The 13326-nt window shown below is 39.6% G+C and overlaps 2 protein-coding genes across 2 annotated transcripts; both read right to left on the bottom strand.

Annotated features, from left to right (window-relative positions):
- Window positions 1-93: 93 nt before the first annotated feature.
- Window positions 94-4073, bottom strand: LOC121321797 (exosome complex component CSL4-like). Its single transcript, XM_041261009.1, has 8 exons — window positions 3998-4073; window positions 3122-3237; window positions 2692-2766; window positions 2240-2328; window positions 1541-1574; window positions 1344-1394; window positions 1043-1127; window positions 94-549 (listed from the first exon to the last, which is right to left on the bottom strand). The coding sequence occupies exons 1-8, from the start codon at window positions 4023-4025 to the stop codon at window positions 443-445; spliced, it is 585 nt and encodes a 194-aa protein (XP_041116943.1). The 5' UTR covers window positions 4026-4073; the 3' UTR covers window positions 94-442.
- A 1436-nt stretch (window positions 4074-5509) lies between these two features.
- On the bottom strand, window positions 5510-12541 carry LOC121321793 (phosphoglycerate mutase 1). Its single transcript, XM_041260999.1, has 4 exons — window positions 12136-12541; window positions 8792-9066; window positions 7118-7298; window positions 5510-6777 (listed from the first exon to the last, which is right to left on the bottom strand). Exons 1-4 carry the CDS (start codon window positions 12272-12274, stop codon window positions 6608-6610), a joined length of 765 nt encoding a protein of 254 aa, XP_041116933.1. The 5' UTR covers window positions 12275-12541; the 3' UTR covers window positions 5510-6607.
- Window positions 12542-13326: the final 785 nt, after the last annotated feature.

Raw genomic sequence — 13326 nt, 5'->3', positions numbered from 1 at the left:
AATGTACTAGTGCCATTGTTCCCATATAAATATATATTAAATCCCTTAATTAAACTTGTCTACAAAGTAAAACAATTTAACACTACCATAGCCTTTCTTAAAAAATAGTGTACTTTTTTATTAAACTAGGTCTTTTTTCAAACATGGAGCAATTAAATCCATCAACATAAAACTTTTATTTCAACCTCTGTAAAAGTACCCCAATGTCTAAGTGTCCTTGATTGGAAGGAACAGGGTACCTTCAGACTTCAAAAACATTGCCCTCTCCAGTTCATGTGACACATGTTCTAAAGATAAATTTATTTTCAGTTCAGTTTTCCAATGAGTAAATAATGGTGGTGTCTCTGTGGGAGGCTGTGTGCTCCAGGTTCCCTGTTGAGATGCTGTCTGAGGAGAAGCCCCGGTGTGAGGCTGGCCAGAGGAGAGTTAATCTGTGGTGACTTCATGCCTGAAGGTACTCTGGCTGCACTCTTGCCACCTTCCGGAACTCCTTGGCATGAGTTCTAGGGCACTGCATCTCACACCAGCTGATGGGCACCATCTGCGCCCCTGCAAGGAAACACACAAACACTGTATAAAGGTCTACTGCTAAAGCAGCTGACAGATCGGCAGCACCTTTTCAGACAGAAGCAGTAGCCTAACATTACCTCAAACAGGGGTCACTACTGAGTTATAGCTTTTTATAGCTCTTTTCTCCACATATGTTGGAATTGGAGCTTTTCACAAATTAATTAGGGAAGCTGACGTATGTAGTGTTAGACCTGGCAACATTATGGGGCTAGCAGGGGTTCTTTCATGAGGTAGATGGGACCTCAGAATAACTGATTAAAGTATAACATTTTTCAAAGGAAAGGTTTAACATTTAGAGGTTATGCGTGTAGATGATGGCATTGCTGTTCTACTTAATTACACCTTGCCAGCATTAGTCAGTGAACACGTATACATTTGTTAGTGGAATCTTCACTTGTCAAACAAGCAGAGAGGGCTCAGTTCCTGTTGTTGGAATTCTGACAAGATTCTGTGTTTTTCCACAGCACCTCACCTGCCTCACTGTGTGCCACCACTACCCCCAGCTCATTCTCTGCTGTTGTCAAAAGGTAGTTGGACTGGACGTCACCCAGGGAGATCTGTTAACAAGTTAAAGATAAAACTGGCCACTAAAAGCCCACTGTATCCAATATTTGTAAACTAGTGTTATTTTAAAAGCTCACTTGTGTAATAAACCTACACAGAACATCACCTCACACTCAAGTATACATCCTGCTCACAAATGGGTGGTCACCAGTTACACTGCACACCAGGTCTTCTTCAAACTGCCTGCTCGGATTTTAAAAAAAGGATACCACTTTTGCTAGAACAATGTCTCCAGGTCTGAAACTTTTGTAGATCTCCACCTGAAACCAATAAAATAAAGTTTACCGAGCGTTTACTAGGTAGTCGGATTAGGCATAGGGGGAAATTGACACATTGAGAGTCATTTATATACCTATCCCAGCCAAAATAAGGAGATACAGGCTGTTAGCATACTTTAAAAGATTACCTTATCTTTTTCTGTTGCTCTGACATCTTCTTTTCTACAAAAAAAAAACATATATATTGGATAGGTCACCTGGTTGGATATTTACATCAACAAAAATACATATGTGCAAACGAATGTTCTTTCAGTGGGTCTCATAACGGATTACTATTACAGATTCCTGAAAAGGTCAGTGAAGTGTGCATGACCTTGTATACAGGGAAACCTAAGCATGCTACAGTTTTCTTGTTTTGTTGTGGGGAAGGGGGTTGACGATCCATGTGCAAAGGGGCACATTCAACACCGAATTATAGATTCTATACTAAAACACTAAATCACACTGATTAAGGCTAAAAAGCTGAAAAGTTTTACTCAAAGGGAAACCAGAAAAAGAAACCATGGTATATAAAATATAAAGACACAGTATTCCTTACTGTAATTCAAACCCACAGACCTGATGGGAGTACATAACTTGCATATCCCTTGGGTCCCTGTGAATTACATCATTGTAACAGATGGTCCACCTAGTATCCTCTGTGTAGTTGTACTCAAAACCAAAAGATAACATGGTGTACTACTAATAATGTTATAGTAAAATGGCTTGTTAAATTAAAACTATAATACTCAAATATATACAAGCATTCAACACTGTTCTTAAAAATGACCGGTACAAAAAAAGTACACTTAAAGAATAATTGTCGAGATGCCATCAGTCAACACTACCTTATGGTTCCTCTGAATTTGTCCTTTAGGGGGGTTGACCCCACATAAAGGATGTGAACCTTTGCAAACCTTGGGTTTATACTGGTCACCTGTGGGCCAAAGAAAGAAAAAGGTTTTATAATGCCCATAATAAAAGTAGCACGTTGTCATCATCATTGAATGACACAGGCATTACATTTCTTAATGAAAAGGTGCTTTAACTTAACCTACACTGAAAAAAATTAGAAAGTGAAATATTAAAAAAAAATACACTGTCTGACTTTAAAAGACTAGCTAGGTCCATTATTCCATGCTGCCTATTTCTGTTTGGTTATGTAAAATCCAGGCCACTAATTGATTACTTGATACAAAATCCTCACAAATTCACTGGGCTAACAGGGTGACAACATAGGAGCACACACAAAAAATAATATCACCTTCCCATCCCTCATTTACAAGAAGTTTTCCCTTACCTTGCAAGTTACTATAGCACCAACATCAGGCAGGAGCTGAGCTTCGGTCTCTCTCACAACAGAGATCACTGGCAGCTGCAACACAGACATAGTCCTCTTAATAAAAGGAACTTCTCAAAACACTGAATTAACCATGCAAAACGTATGATCCACCATGAAAAAAAACTGCTTTTTTCCTTGTTCTTTAATAAAACTGTTTGATAAGACTGGTGGTTTTCAAACTATTCTATTGATGCCTATAGAAACTTAAATCCAAGCAAAACGCACGTTTGGGTTGCAATCTTCAGTATTTACACAGGCTAGCCTGAAATCTTTCTGCAACTTACAGTTTGAGAACATCTGGATTATATAAACCATGTAGTGGGTCTGAAATATGTACAATACGAGTTTATATTTTTGTGTACAAACTATTCTATACTCCATTACTCACCTCTTCTCCCTCATTTTTCTTCAGCACATAGCCAGCGAGGGAAGCCAAGATGTAGCCGTGCCGCGAGTAAGTCCCAACCCCCGCAATACAATCATCGATGCTGCACAGTCTCTCACCTGCAAAGACAGGCATATTCACATTTACATTCATTGACATCGCTAGCAATCCAAATCGTCTCCTGCAAAACCGACAGCTGCCTCCACACAGTTTAAAAACAATATATAAATCATATTGACCACTAGGTTTAGCTAAACTAGCAACTCGTAAAATGTTACGTTAATTTACAGTTTTCTCCCCAACCAAGCATTTCCATTTGAGTTTTCAATTAGGAGCCATTATTTTAGCAGTGCATGTTTGGAAGCGTACATTAGTATCCACCGCTGGCAATGAGCTGAATAAAATTAACCAGGCAATACATTCGGGAAAGCATTACAATAATAATAATAATAATAATATCTGGTGAAAAGAATTTAAAAACAAATTACAAAATCAGTTGGTGGCATTTGCCTGCGGGCAAATACACATTACAGATATAGTTTGTATTATGGGTTAGTCTTACAGGTTTACAAACAAGCGTTAAACATGAATATGAACTCCTATTAATGGACACTTTCCGCTTTTCATAACGGTGGTCTCCAGTGTAGTGTCTCAAGTGAATTCCCAAACTTGAAAACAGAAAGTCACACCCTGTCCAAATTATTACAAACACAAGCACAGCCCATGTGCAACTAACCATCGAGAACAGATCAGCAGGCCACTTATACGCAACTTTACTGTCGCCGCGTACTTACTGAATACTCGTTTTTGTAATACCACTGTTTGATTCCAGAATATTTGCCTAAATAAACACATTTTCAAGTTTTTCTAACATCTCACCTGGAACACATAGCTTCATAGGAGACATCTTTTTTTCCAGAAGAACATACCGTGATCTGATTGGCTGCAACAGAGGAATCACTATGCATCATCATTGGCTAGATTGGTTAAGCCACAAGTATACTAGCATCGCCATTTTAGGTGTGGCATTGTTGCTGTTGGCCAAGCCTCAACATCTATACATTAATCTCGAACTTTAACGATAGTAGCACCCATTGGGACTAAGTTATATGAAGACATTGCTTTATTTAAACAATTTTAAGGAATGTGTCCATATGGGACAATTATGTAAAACGTAAAGTTGTGTTAAAGATGTTTAATGAATTCAACTGGGACCAGTTATGAGGTTGCTTTCAAACTGAATAAATGTTTTTAAAGCGCTGGTCACCAGTCCTTTAAGCGTGTTTCTTTAATGCATTGCTCTGCCTTGCATTGATCTCAAATGGTGAGAACCGTTCCACAGCAGGTCTTCCACCTAGTGGTAAATGACCCAGTCAGCTTTGAAGCAGCATGAATAGTATTTAAGTAGATCTCCTAATGTAGCATCCTTAGCTATAAAACAATGGTACACTGTGTGTTAATACTAAAACTAATAAAAGTAAAAAGCTTCTAGTTGCAAAAAATTAACTGTAGTACACCCATTGTTCCCTAAATAGGTTTATTACATTAAAATATATTATCCTGTGTTTCATTTACTTGAGATTGGCTTACCTTTGCATAGTTGTTTGTTGTTCGCTGTCCTGGGTTTAAAAAAATGAAAGGAGTTGACAGTTACTCAAGTAAAGCACTGTGTATTCTGGGTTTTACTTCTTGCTTTTTACTTCAAAACCTACTGCATCTGAGGCCAGCCTGGTGTTGTGAGAAGTTTCTCTCCATCAGTCTTCAGAAGCAGTATGTTTTTCAATGCTGCCTTTAACTGATGGAAGCATCTTTACCAAGGAACAGCATTTTCAAATTTGTTTTAGCAAGTAGTTAAAGCCTATGCCTACTTATTTATAGTGAAAAGTTCATTTTCTGGGGTTTTAAATTTGCTCTTTCAGGCTGTTCCTTATCTACTGTAACACGCACAGCCTTATTCTTAAGGAAACAGTCTTGCAACAGAGAGACGTGGTCCAGTTTGCATAAAAAAATTAAAAATAAACATGAGGCAGTTTAGTTACACAATAATATGTGCCACATATTGTGGAGTGCATTACATTTAGGCAGTTTATGTTTTGAATATTTGTAACCAAACACACACGATGAGCAGAGGTTTTTACATGGTTATAAATTATAAGAGTATAACGACTCTACATGAAATATATTTTAGCTGTACACATCAATATTATTTAAATAGTACCGATATGTTAAACCACATTTAAACAGGCAAGCAGTCTAAATGCTTAGCACTTTGCCAAGATTTTAAACTGTAGCCTCCCTCTTACTCGCAGGGGTTTCTATTTTTTTGTCCTACCCCTTTAAATCACCACACCTAATTCTAACTAAAATAAAACAAGGCATTTAACACAAGGATATCTGCACATAACACATTTATTGGATTTGGACCACAGGTTCAGTGTACAATAAAACTGTGCATTACAATAAACCACAATCCAAGTGAAGCCATATTTCTCTTTAGAATCAACTGGCAACAAATTCAAGCTACCAAGCAAGTGTTGAGACAGAGGCCCCTTACACACTTACCAGTATATGGAAGGCTGGATACAGGGCCGTACACAAGTCCACAAACACACATACCCACTAGCAGAGCTAAGGAATAAGGGCTTTATACACAAACATACAGTGAAAGAGGGGCTTAAACACAGAGCCCTTTAACACACACACACTCTCTCGGCATGTAGACAGTAGAACCGACTCTACACACATTAATCTGTTGCCTAAAATCTGGACACACAGTGAAAGTACAGTGTAAAGTTAAACTTCAAATAAACCAAGGATAGAGGATATATAGGGGATGGGGCTTTTGGCTACAGCTCTCAGAGTATGAAATAAAATAAAAATAAATGAACACTCCCTTTATGGTGCAAGCAGCAGGGCTGAGCAACTGCAGTGGCTAAATACTAGACATCCCAGGTAAAGTTTAACTAGAATGTGTAACTATGGAAACAGCCATTGAAACCCAGTTAGTAATGCAAAACCATGGGAAGAGTATATGATGGGATGTACACAGCAGTTTCAATTTTAATTAGCATGTGTACATGCACTTACTTTATTTCTTTGGCCTTTCCCATGTAGATGAGATGTTCCCTTGTAGCGATGCTGCTAAATCCATTCAGTGCAAAACATTTATATATAATTTATTTAATTAACAGTGACACTGACATTCTTTCTGAAGCAACATATATGTCTTCCAAGTGCAGTAAAAGCTAGCAGCCTGTGGAATGAAATGGTATGGAATGAGGTTTACATTCTGGTTCAAGGTATGTGCTTTGATTTATTAATCCCCCCCCCCCCATAACATTTAGACTTTAAGGGAGACTGAATTCAAATGCAACACTAATCCTGAACCTAATCCTAAAATGACCCCCACCCCAATCTTTTGCCTCCTTGGGAACTGTAACCAAGTACCCCCTTCTACACAGAGCCTGTTCTTGTCATCAGGGCTGCCTTTTATTTTTTGGCCTTGCCCTGGGCAGCTACTGCTTCCATGGCTTTGCGCACGGTCTCCTCGTCGCCCAAAAACTGCATGGGCTTCACTGGCTTCAAGTTCTTATCCAGCTCGTACAGGATTGGGATCCCTGTTGGCAGGTTCAGCTCCATGATGGCCTCCTCTGACATCCCTGCAAAACCAGAGAATAGGGAACGTTTAGGGTCATCCTTCAGACTGACACATTTTAAATGAAGCCACAACAGTGCTAGTATTTTGGAAGTTTTTTTTTTTTTTTAAAGCAAAAATGTTTGACTGCTGGAATGAGTATAAAGTTAGGTACCACAAACACTTCTTAGGAGGTGTGGGAAACCTATCATTTAGGCAACTTGCACACCTCTGGTCATTAGAGATCAAACCTGGAGTCAATTATAATTACAATTACAGCAGAATGTTTTCCAAAATTATATTACAATTTCAGTGCTACTGTAAAACAGCGTCAGGAATACACCAAGCTGTTGACAGGCACATACCTTCCAGGTGCTTGACGATGCCCCTCAGGCTGTTGCCGTGGGCTGCGATCAGGACCCTCTTGCCTTCTTTGATCTGTGGGACGATCTCCTCATTCCAGAAGGGCAGGGCGCGGGCAATAGTGTCCTTCAAGCTTTCACAGGACGGCAACTGGTCCTCTGTCAGGTCTCCATAGCGACGGTCCTGGAGGACAAGAGTGGGCAGGGGTCACAAAGAAAATTCCCTAAGCAAGCACAATTTTTTTTTTTACTTAGATTTCACCTAAGGTTAGAAATAGATCATTCATTTCAAAGGGTGTCTTCACAGTCAATTCTGTATTTCATCACCTATACAGAGGGACCCAGCTCCACGAGTGACCACTCTGATAAATCCCATATTTAATGACCGGGATATAAATATAACGTGTCAATAAGGTCATTTTGGATATCCTTCTGTGATTATAAGCAAGTCTGACTATTTAAAAATGCATTTTATATTGAAATAGGTTACATTTAGCACTGCAAAGGAAAACCAGAATATATATATATTGCAGTAGAAACTGTCAAATTTTGGCCTTTCTCCAGGGATTACATTTTCAAAGCTGGTGTTCCTGCACTGGATATGACCGTTAGTCCCTCTTGCGACAGACAGACTGCCATCACAGCAGAATAAAAAGGACCTTTAGCACTAAAAACTTTAAACTTAATTGATTCCCGATTTCCCTCCCCCTTACTTTCAGCAACACAGTTCAAAGGATCAAAGCCCTTTGGTGGCTCCCATCTTTACAACTTAACCTCCTTTGCTGGCTGGGTGACCAAAGGACCCTTTTCCCTGCTCTGTGTTTGTCATGGATCCTGCTGAGCTGGCTCTCCTGGAAGATTCTTCAGCAGCTTTTGAAGGTGCCCTGTTCTACAGACTGAGCTCATCTTGGCAGTGGTAATGTTTTATATTCTATGCTGCTCAACCCAGATTAATCTTTTTTATCTCAGTCTGGCTCACAGCCATGAAGTCTACAATGATCGCCACGAGCTGCAGTGCAGCAGCCAATGTGATGGAATGCTGGTTTCCATGACGATGACCTAATTGACTGTCCAAGCAGGAAGCAAGCAGCGAGTCTGCTTCACAGCAACAGATCGGCAGGGATTATAAGAGGGGCAGTACTGGATAATACTGCTGGGCAGGGATATGCACTTTTCACCCCACTTACACCTGCCTAAGTTTTTGTGTCTGCAAAAAAATAGAAAAATTCACAACAGAGTTTGCACATAGCAGAACACAATGTATCTGTTTTACTGTTTTATACTGCTTGAAGATTAAAGCACTGACTTGTTTGTCCATTTATTCTGCTTTCCAAAATCTTTACTTTTGATGTTAGCTAGTTTTGGCCGTATTTATTTTTTCTCAATTTACTGCCCTGAAAACATGTCCAAAATAAATCAATTAATTAAACAAAATAAAACACACATCAAGCTCCGTTTGTCCAGTACTCCACTAGTTCACCTGTACTACTTCGATGAAGGTGCACATAACTACTGATATACTACTATTGTATGCAAAGAGTTATAGATTAAGAGTAACTGAAAGAAACAAACAGTGAAGACCACCATGCTTCTGACCACCAAATGGCATTTTTAATGAGAGCCAACAGCAGCAATTTCCCTGGTACCCCTGAGAAGGTGACAGTCGCATGGCTTTACCTTGCTGATGGTGGTGTAGTAGTCGTGGTCCGAGTCCATAGGGGGCGGAGGGACATCGAAGGAACGCCTCCAGATCTTGACCTGTGCCTCGCCGTGCTTGGCCGCGGTCTCTGCCTTGTTAAGGCCAGTCAGCCCGCCGTAGTGACGCTCGTTCAGCCTCCAGGTTCGGTGCACCGGCAGCCACATCTGATCAATCCCGTCCAGTACAATCCACAGGGTGCGGATTGCCCTCTTCAGGACAGAGGTGTAGCAAATATCAAACTCGTAGCCAGCCTCTGAAAGAACAGGGAGGAGTGTAACACATTTAGGTCTGAGGATCAAGGATAGATCTGAATACAGTACTGCAACATAAAACAGAAACAAAAATAAATTCTGAAATCAACTACTACATAATCAGAATCGGGATGGCAGGGTGCAAAACAACCAACGGCACCGGCAGCAGTTGCCAAAGTGCCCAAGCCACTTGCCGCAATGCCTCTCAAATAAAAAAAAAAAAAAAATGATAGAAAAAGTTGCCTTTAAGCCCGCCCATCATTGCCGGCGGTGTCCGTCAACACCAGCACATCTGATCTACAACCCATTCACAAACCTGCTCAGTGTCAGCTGGCCCGTTCTCTGTCTAATCTCATCCTGCGAGAAAATAACATTATCATAATGTATTATTGTTGCCATTTTATTTTATTTTTTACCGTGCACCTCCCAGCACTAAGTCCAAGCCACGAGAAAAACATTCTGTATCACTGGTTAATGTCGGGCAAACAGAGGGAGGGACGCTGTTAGACTAAGCCCAATAGGACAGCGCCTCCAGGAATTTTCAATCACACGTGTTCACTGGTTGTGTCACTGTGATTTTTCAGTCTGAGCTCAAAAACTTTTAAAAAGAAGTAAGGAAGAGCTGTAAAGCGGCAGCGAAGTGTTCAGATTTACCTAATGCTCAGGTAAGCAACAATTCATCCCCAACAAGAATAATAATATTAATGTGAACTTACAATTGTCAAGTACTGCAGAAAGGACGAGATTAGACAGATACACCAAATTGTGAGAGAACTGGCTTAAAATTGCGGTACTTAAAATGCAAGGGTGCAATACATATTCTCACTCCTTTCATGTCCTTTCGTGTATATAAAAATAGCTACTTTATATAGACATTTTAATGACTGTTGTTGTTTTGTAATTTGTTACACAACAGGTTGATAATTAGTTTATGTTATGAAACAAGAGATAACATGAAGGAAGGAAACACAATCTTGAGAAGTGCATCGATTTCTGGTTATGTATTTTTGTGTAATACATTCTCACTACCTTACATAGTTCTGCTTTTTAACTAGTAAATCGTGTGCTTTCACAAAAGGGGTTAGAATGTGTATGCTTAAACACAGCATACCGTTTTCCAGTGTCCAGAAATGCATCATACCAAAACTAAATCCTTTGCAACTGTAAATTTCCAGAACCGTGAAACTCTATACAGTCTCTCAAACGTAAAACATCTAACATTATGCACATCCAGCTGTTCATCGTTGTGATGCAGAGCACTCTCCATTGCCTGACTAAGTTTCTATTTCGAGTTTCTTTTTCCCCCCAAAGCTGCGTTGTTTGTACAGGTTTTGTAACAGCAGTTAGCAAATTACAGTTGTGCAGACACTGCAGCTTGAACAACTCATTTGACCATTATCTACCAAAGTCCAGCAATAGGTAAATCTGCAACCAGTTAGCTTGAATGTTTGTTTGTTTTTTTTTTTTTAAACTTTCCCTTCACTGACATTGCTTATTTGTTCTGTTGTATCACTAAGACTGTATCTAAGCTTCTAGTCTAAGCTTCATCCATTAGTCAGTGGTGTATGAGTTTAGTAATAATAATAATAATAATAATAATAATAATAATAATAATAATACCCTCAATATTTGTATTTTTCCCATTAGAAAAGTTTGTTTTTAAATTGGATTTTTTTTTTATACAATTTTATAATTATAATGGAAAAGTGACCTATTCAAATTCAAAAGCTTTGACTTTGATTCCTCAGCCTGAAGGCTGGTTCACTGCAGATGTGTACAGCGTTGGCCCTGCTGACTCACCACTGCCACATCTTTGAAAGCGTTCATGATTTTGCATCTCTGTGGCGGCACGTACCTCACATCTACTGGAAAATTACTCAGTCACAGATGAGGAGTGGCCCAACCAAGAGAGGGAGGGAGAAGCAGACAGGAGGGGAGGTGCCAGTGGCTAATGCAGCAGTGAGGTTGAGAAATGGCCTGCTTAGAGGCTGGGTTAAATATAGAGAAGGCAGGGCCAGGTGAGGTATGGGGAGGAGCTGGTAATAAATGGGAGAGGACAGACTGGGAAGGGGAAGGAGACGCACAATTCTAGTGGTTCTCAAAATTAATTTCAAATTATTTTATATATTGGTCCTGTTAACTAAATTGATAAAGGTTATTCGTAGTTCCTCATCAGTCCTGGATATGTTTCACTAATCCTCCCCTAGCCAGATCCTCGGCGCCCTAAGAAACACACTTGTGTTAAACGGAATATCAACCTTTTGTAAAAGATGCTTCTTTAAAAATTAAAAACACTGTGCTGTTGTTATGAAGGCCAGATTAACCTCTTACAAGCAGCCCGAGGGGTTGCTAAAAGCATTAGCATCAATAGACAGGCTAACACACTACACGTGTAATTAATCTTTCAGGTCTCATGCAGCAAAAGCATGCCACGATGAGGCTGAATACTTTCTCTGTCACGCAATCTTTACCGTGATTTACTCTAGGCCGTTTTTTAATTTTTTTTTAATTATTATTTATTTATTTATTTATTTACTTTAAATACTGTACATCTAACGAAGCAGAATAATATTTTAAAACACACACACACCACCATCCCTCTGGGTAACCTTCCTCAAAATCCATACTATTATATTTTAGGGACAGTACCCGGATTAGAAGTTCTGTTAATTTTATATAAATGAATGAATGAATGAATGAATGAATGAATTAACACATACTCAGATTTGTATTTATAGTAATAGTCAGCGACACCTGACTTTTTAAAATGTTAACGGAATTACAAAATTAATTTAAAGATTAAAAATTACAAAATGTAGAAAAACGGTAAACGGAAAAACGTTATGTTTATTTTATATTTTAGCTTCACGTGGGTACGTTAACTAGATCACCCATGAGCCGGAAACGGGCCGGTTTAGCACTCGCTGCTTAAATTACAAAGCAAAACGTTCTATATATTTTTTTTCTCTCTTCGTGTACCGTTGCTTACATTCACCAATATATAATTTGAATCCATCCTAAATAATAAGCGTCATCTACACTATAAATTAAAATGATGAATCGCAAGGCACCTTTCAAGGCCTGTGCCCCTCTCTTGGCCTCCTCGGCTCCGGTTTCGCTCAGGTCTGCGTCGAACCATCCACAGAAGCGGTTTTCCTGGTTCCAGTTGCTCTCGCCGTGGCGGATCAGCACCAGTTTGTATGCGGCCATCCTGCGGGTTTCAGTGGTGGAGATTTGGGATTTCACAACGAAACGGAACTGTCAGCCGGGGTGGCAATCTTTTCAATGCGAAGAGAGTTGTTCTCTGCTTCCTTGTACGGAAGGAAATGTCCTGATTTTTAGATGTTCGGACCCACTAGGTTCTAGCCGTGGACCGTGCAGAAAAGTCTTGGTACCACTTCCTGTGACTGGACGTGTCTGGACTGATTGCAGTCCCTACAGGAGAAATCAGCTCCTCTCTTCACGTCAGCGCGGGGCTGAACCAAAGCGTTCAGAGCAATGTGACCTTCAGCTACCGTAATTATTCAAGTATAGAAATAGTGTATAACCAGACAGCGTGTAAAAATGGTCTTGTCACCTCGAGTTACTGAAAACAGTTGGGTAGTTACATACTGTAGTGTATCTGCAAACCGCTTCACGTATTTGGTTTGTTCGGCAGATATAGAGTACGTTTCTGCTGTAGTAAGTTGTTTCGAAACCTATGTATGGACCAATGTATTCGGTAATATTAATTAATATATAATAAACATTGTGTGTGCAATGCCAAAATCATACAACCAAAAAAGCTGCAAATCTTCAGTGCCCTGCATTCTGACAACACTGACTCAGCGCTGCACTGAGGAATAACTGGACATTGTGAGATACAATAAGCATCAACCAATCGCTCGTGTGGCGATTCAGTTCATAGACCTATAGTATAGATGAAGAAACCAGTGGTTGTGCAGCATCAGTGGAGTGAGAGAGCGAGAGAGAGAAGACCCCTGCTGGCGGAGGAGAAGAATGGCTAGTGTGTGTGTGTGTGTGTGTGTGTGTGTGTGTGTGTGTGTGTATATATATATATATATATATATATATATATATATATATATATATATATATATATATATATTAACTCATTGGTTCCCAGTGTGAGTTTAGCCTTACACATGGAAATTAAGTTCACACTTTAACCACCTTGATATCAGATTAGCTCCAAAACAAGAGTTATACAGTTAATGGGTTAGGTCTGATAAGCTGTGGCTGAACTTCAAAGTTTTCTCCAC

The sequence above is a fragment of the Polyodon spathula genome, chromosome 10 (genome assembly GCF_017654505.1).
Source record: "Polyodon spathula isolate WHYD16114869_AA chromosome 10, ASM1765450v1, whole genome shotgun sequence".
NCBI lineage: Eukaryota > Metazoa > Chordata > Actinopteri > Acipenseriformes > Polyodontidae > Polyodon > Polyodon spathula.
This window is presented reverse-complemented; position numbering and strand designations above follow the sequence as displayed.

What these genes read in the sequence shown, in the direction of transcription:
- LOC121321797 (XM_041261009.1), bottom strand. Translation starts at nt 4,025, where the DNA reads ATGTCTCCTATGAAGCTATGTGTTCCAG. An exon ending in TATGAAGCTATGTGTTCCAG is followed by an intron (nt 3,238 to 3,997) that starts GTGAGATGTTAG and finishes CTGTCTTTGCAG; the next exon opens with GTGAGAGACTGTGCAGCATC. An exon ending in AGAAAAATGAGGGAGAAGAG is followed by an intron (nt 2,767 to 3,121) that starts GTGAGTAATGGA and finishes TCTGTGTTGCAG; the next exon opens with CTGCCAGTGATCTCTGTTGT.
- LOC121321793 (XM_041260999.1), bottom strand. Translation starts at nt 12,274, where the DNA reads ATGGCCGCATACAAACTGGTGCTGATCCGCCACGGCGAGAGCAACTGG. An exon ending in AGGGGCACAGGCCTTGAAAG is followed by an intron (nt 9,067 to 12,135) that starts GTGCCTTGCGAT and finishes CTGTTCTTTCAG; the next exon opens with AGGCTGGCTACGAGTTTGAT. An exon ending in ACTACACCACCATCAGCAAG is followed by an intron (nt 7,299 to 8,791) that starts GTAAAGCCATGC and finishes CTTGTCCTCCAG; the next exon opens with GACCGTCGCTATGGAGACCT.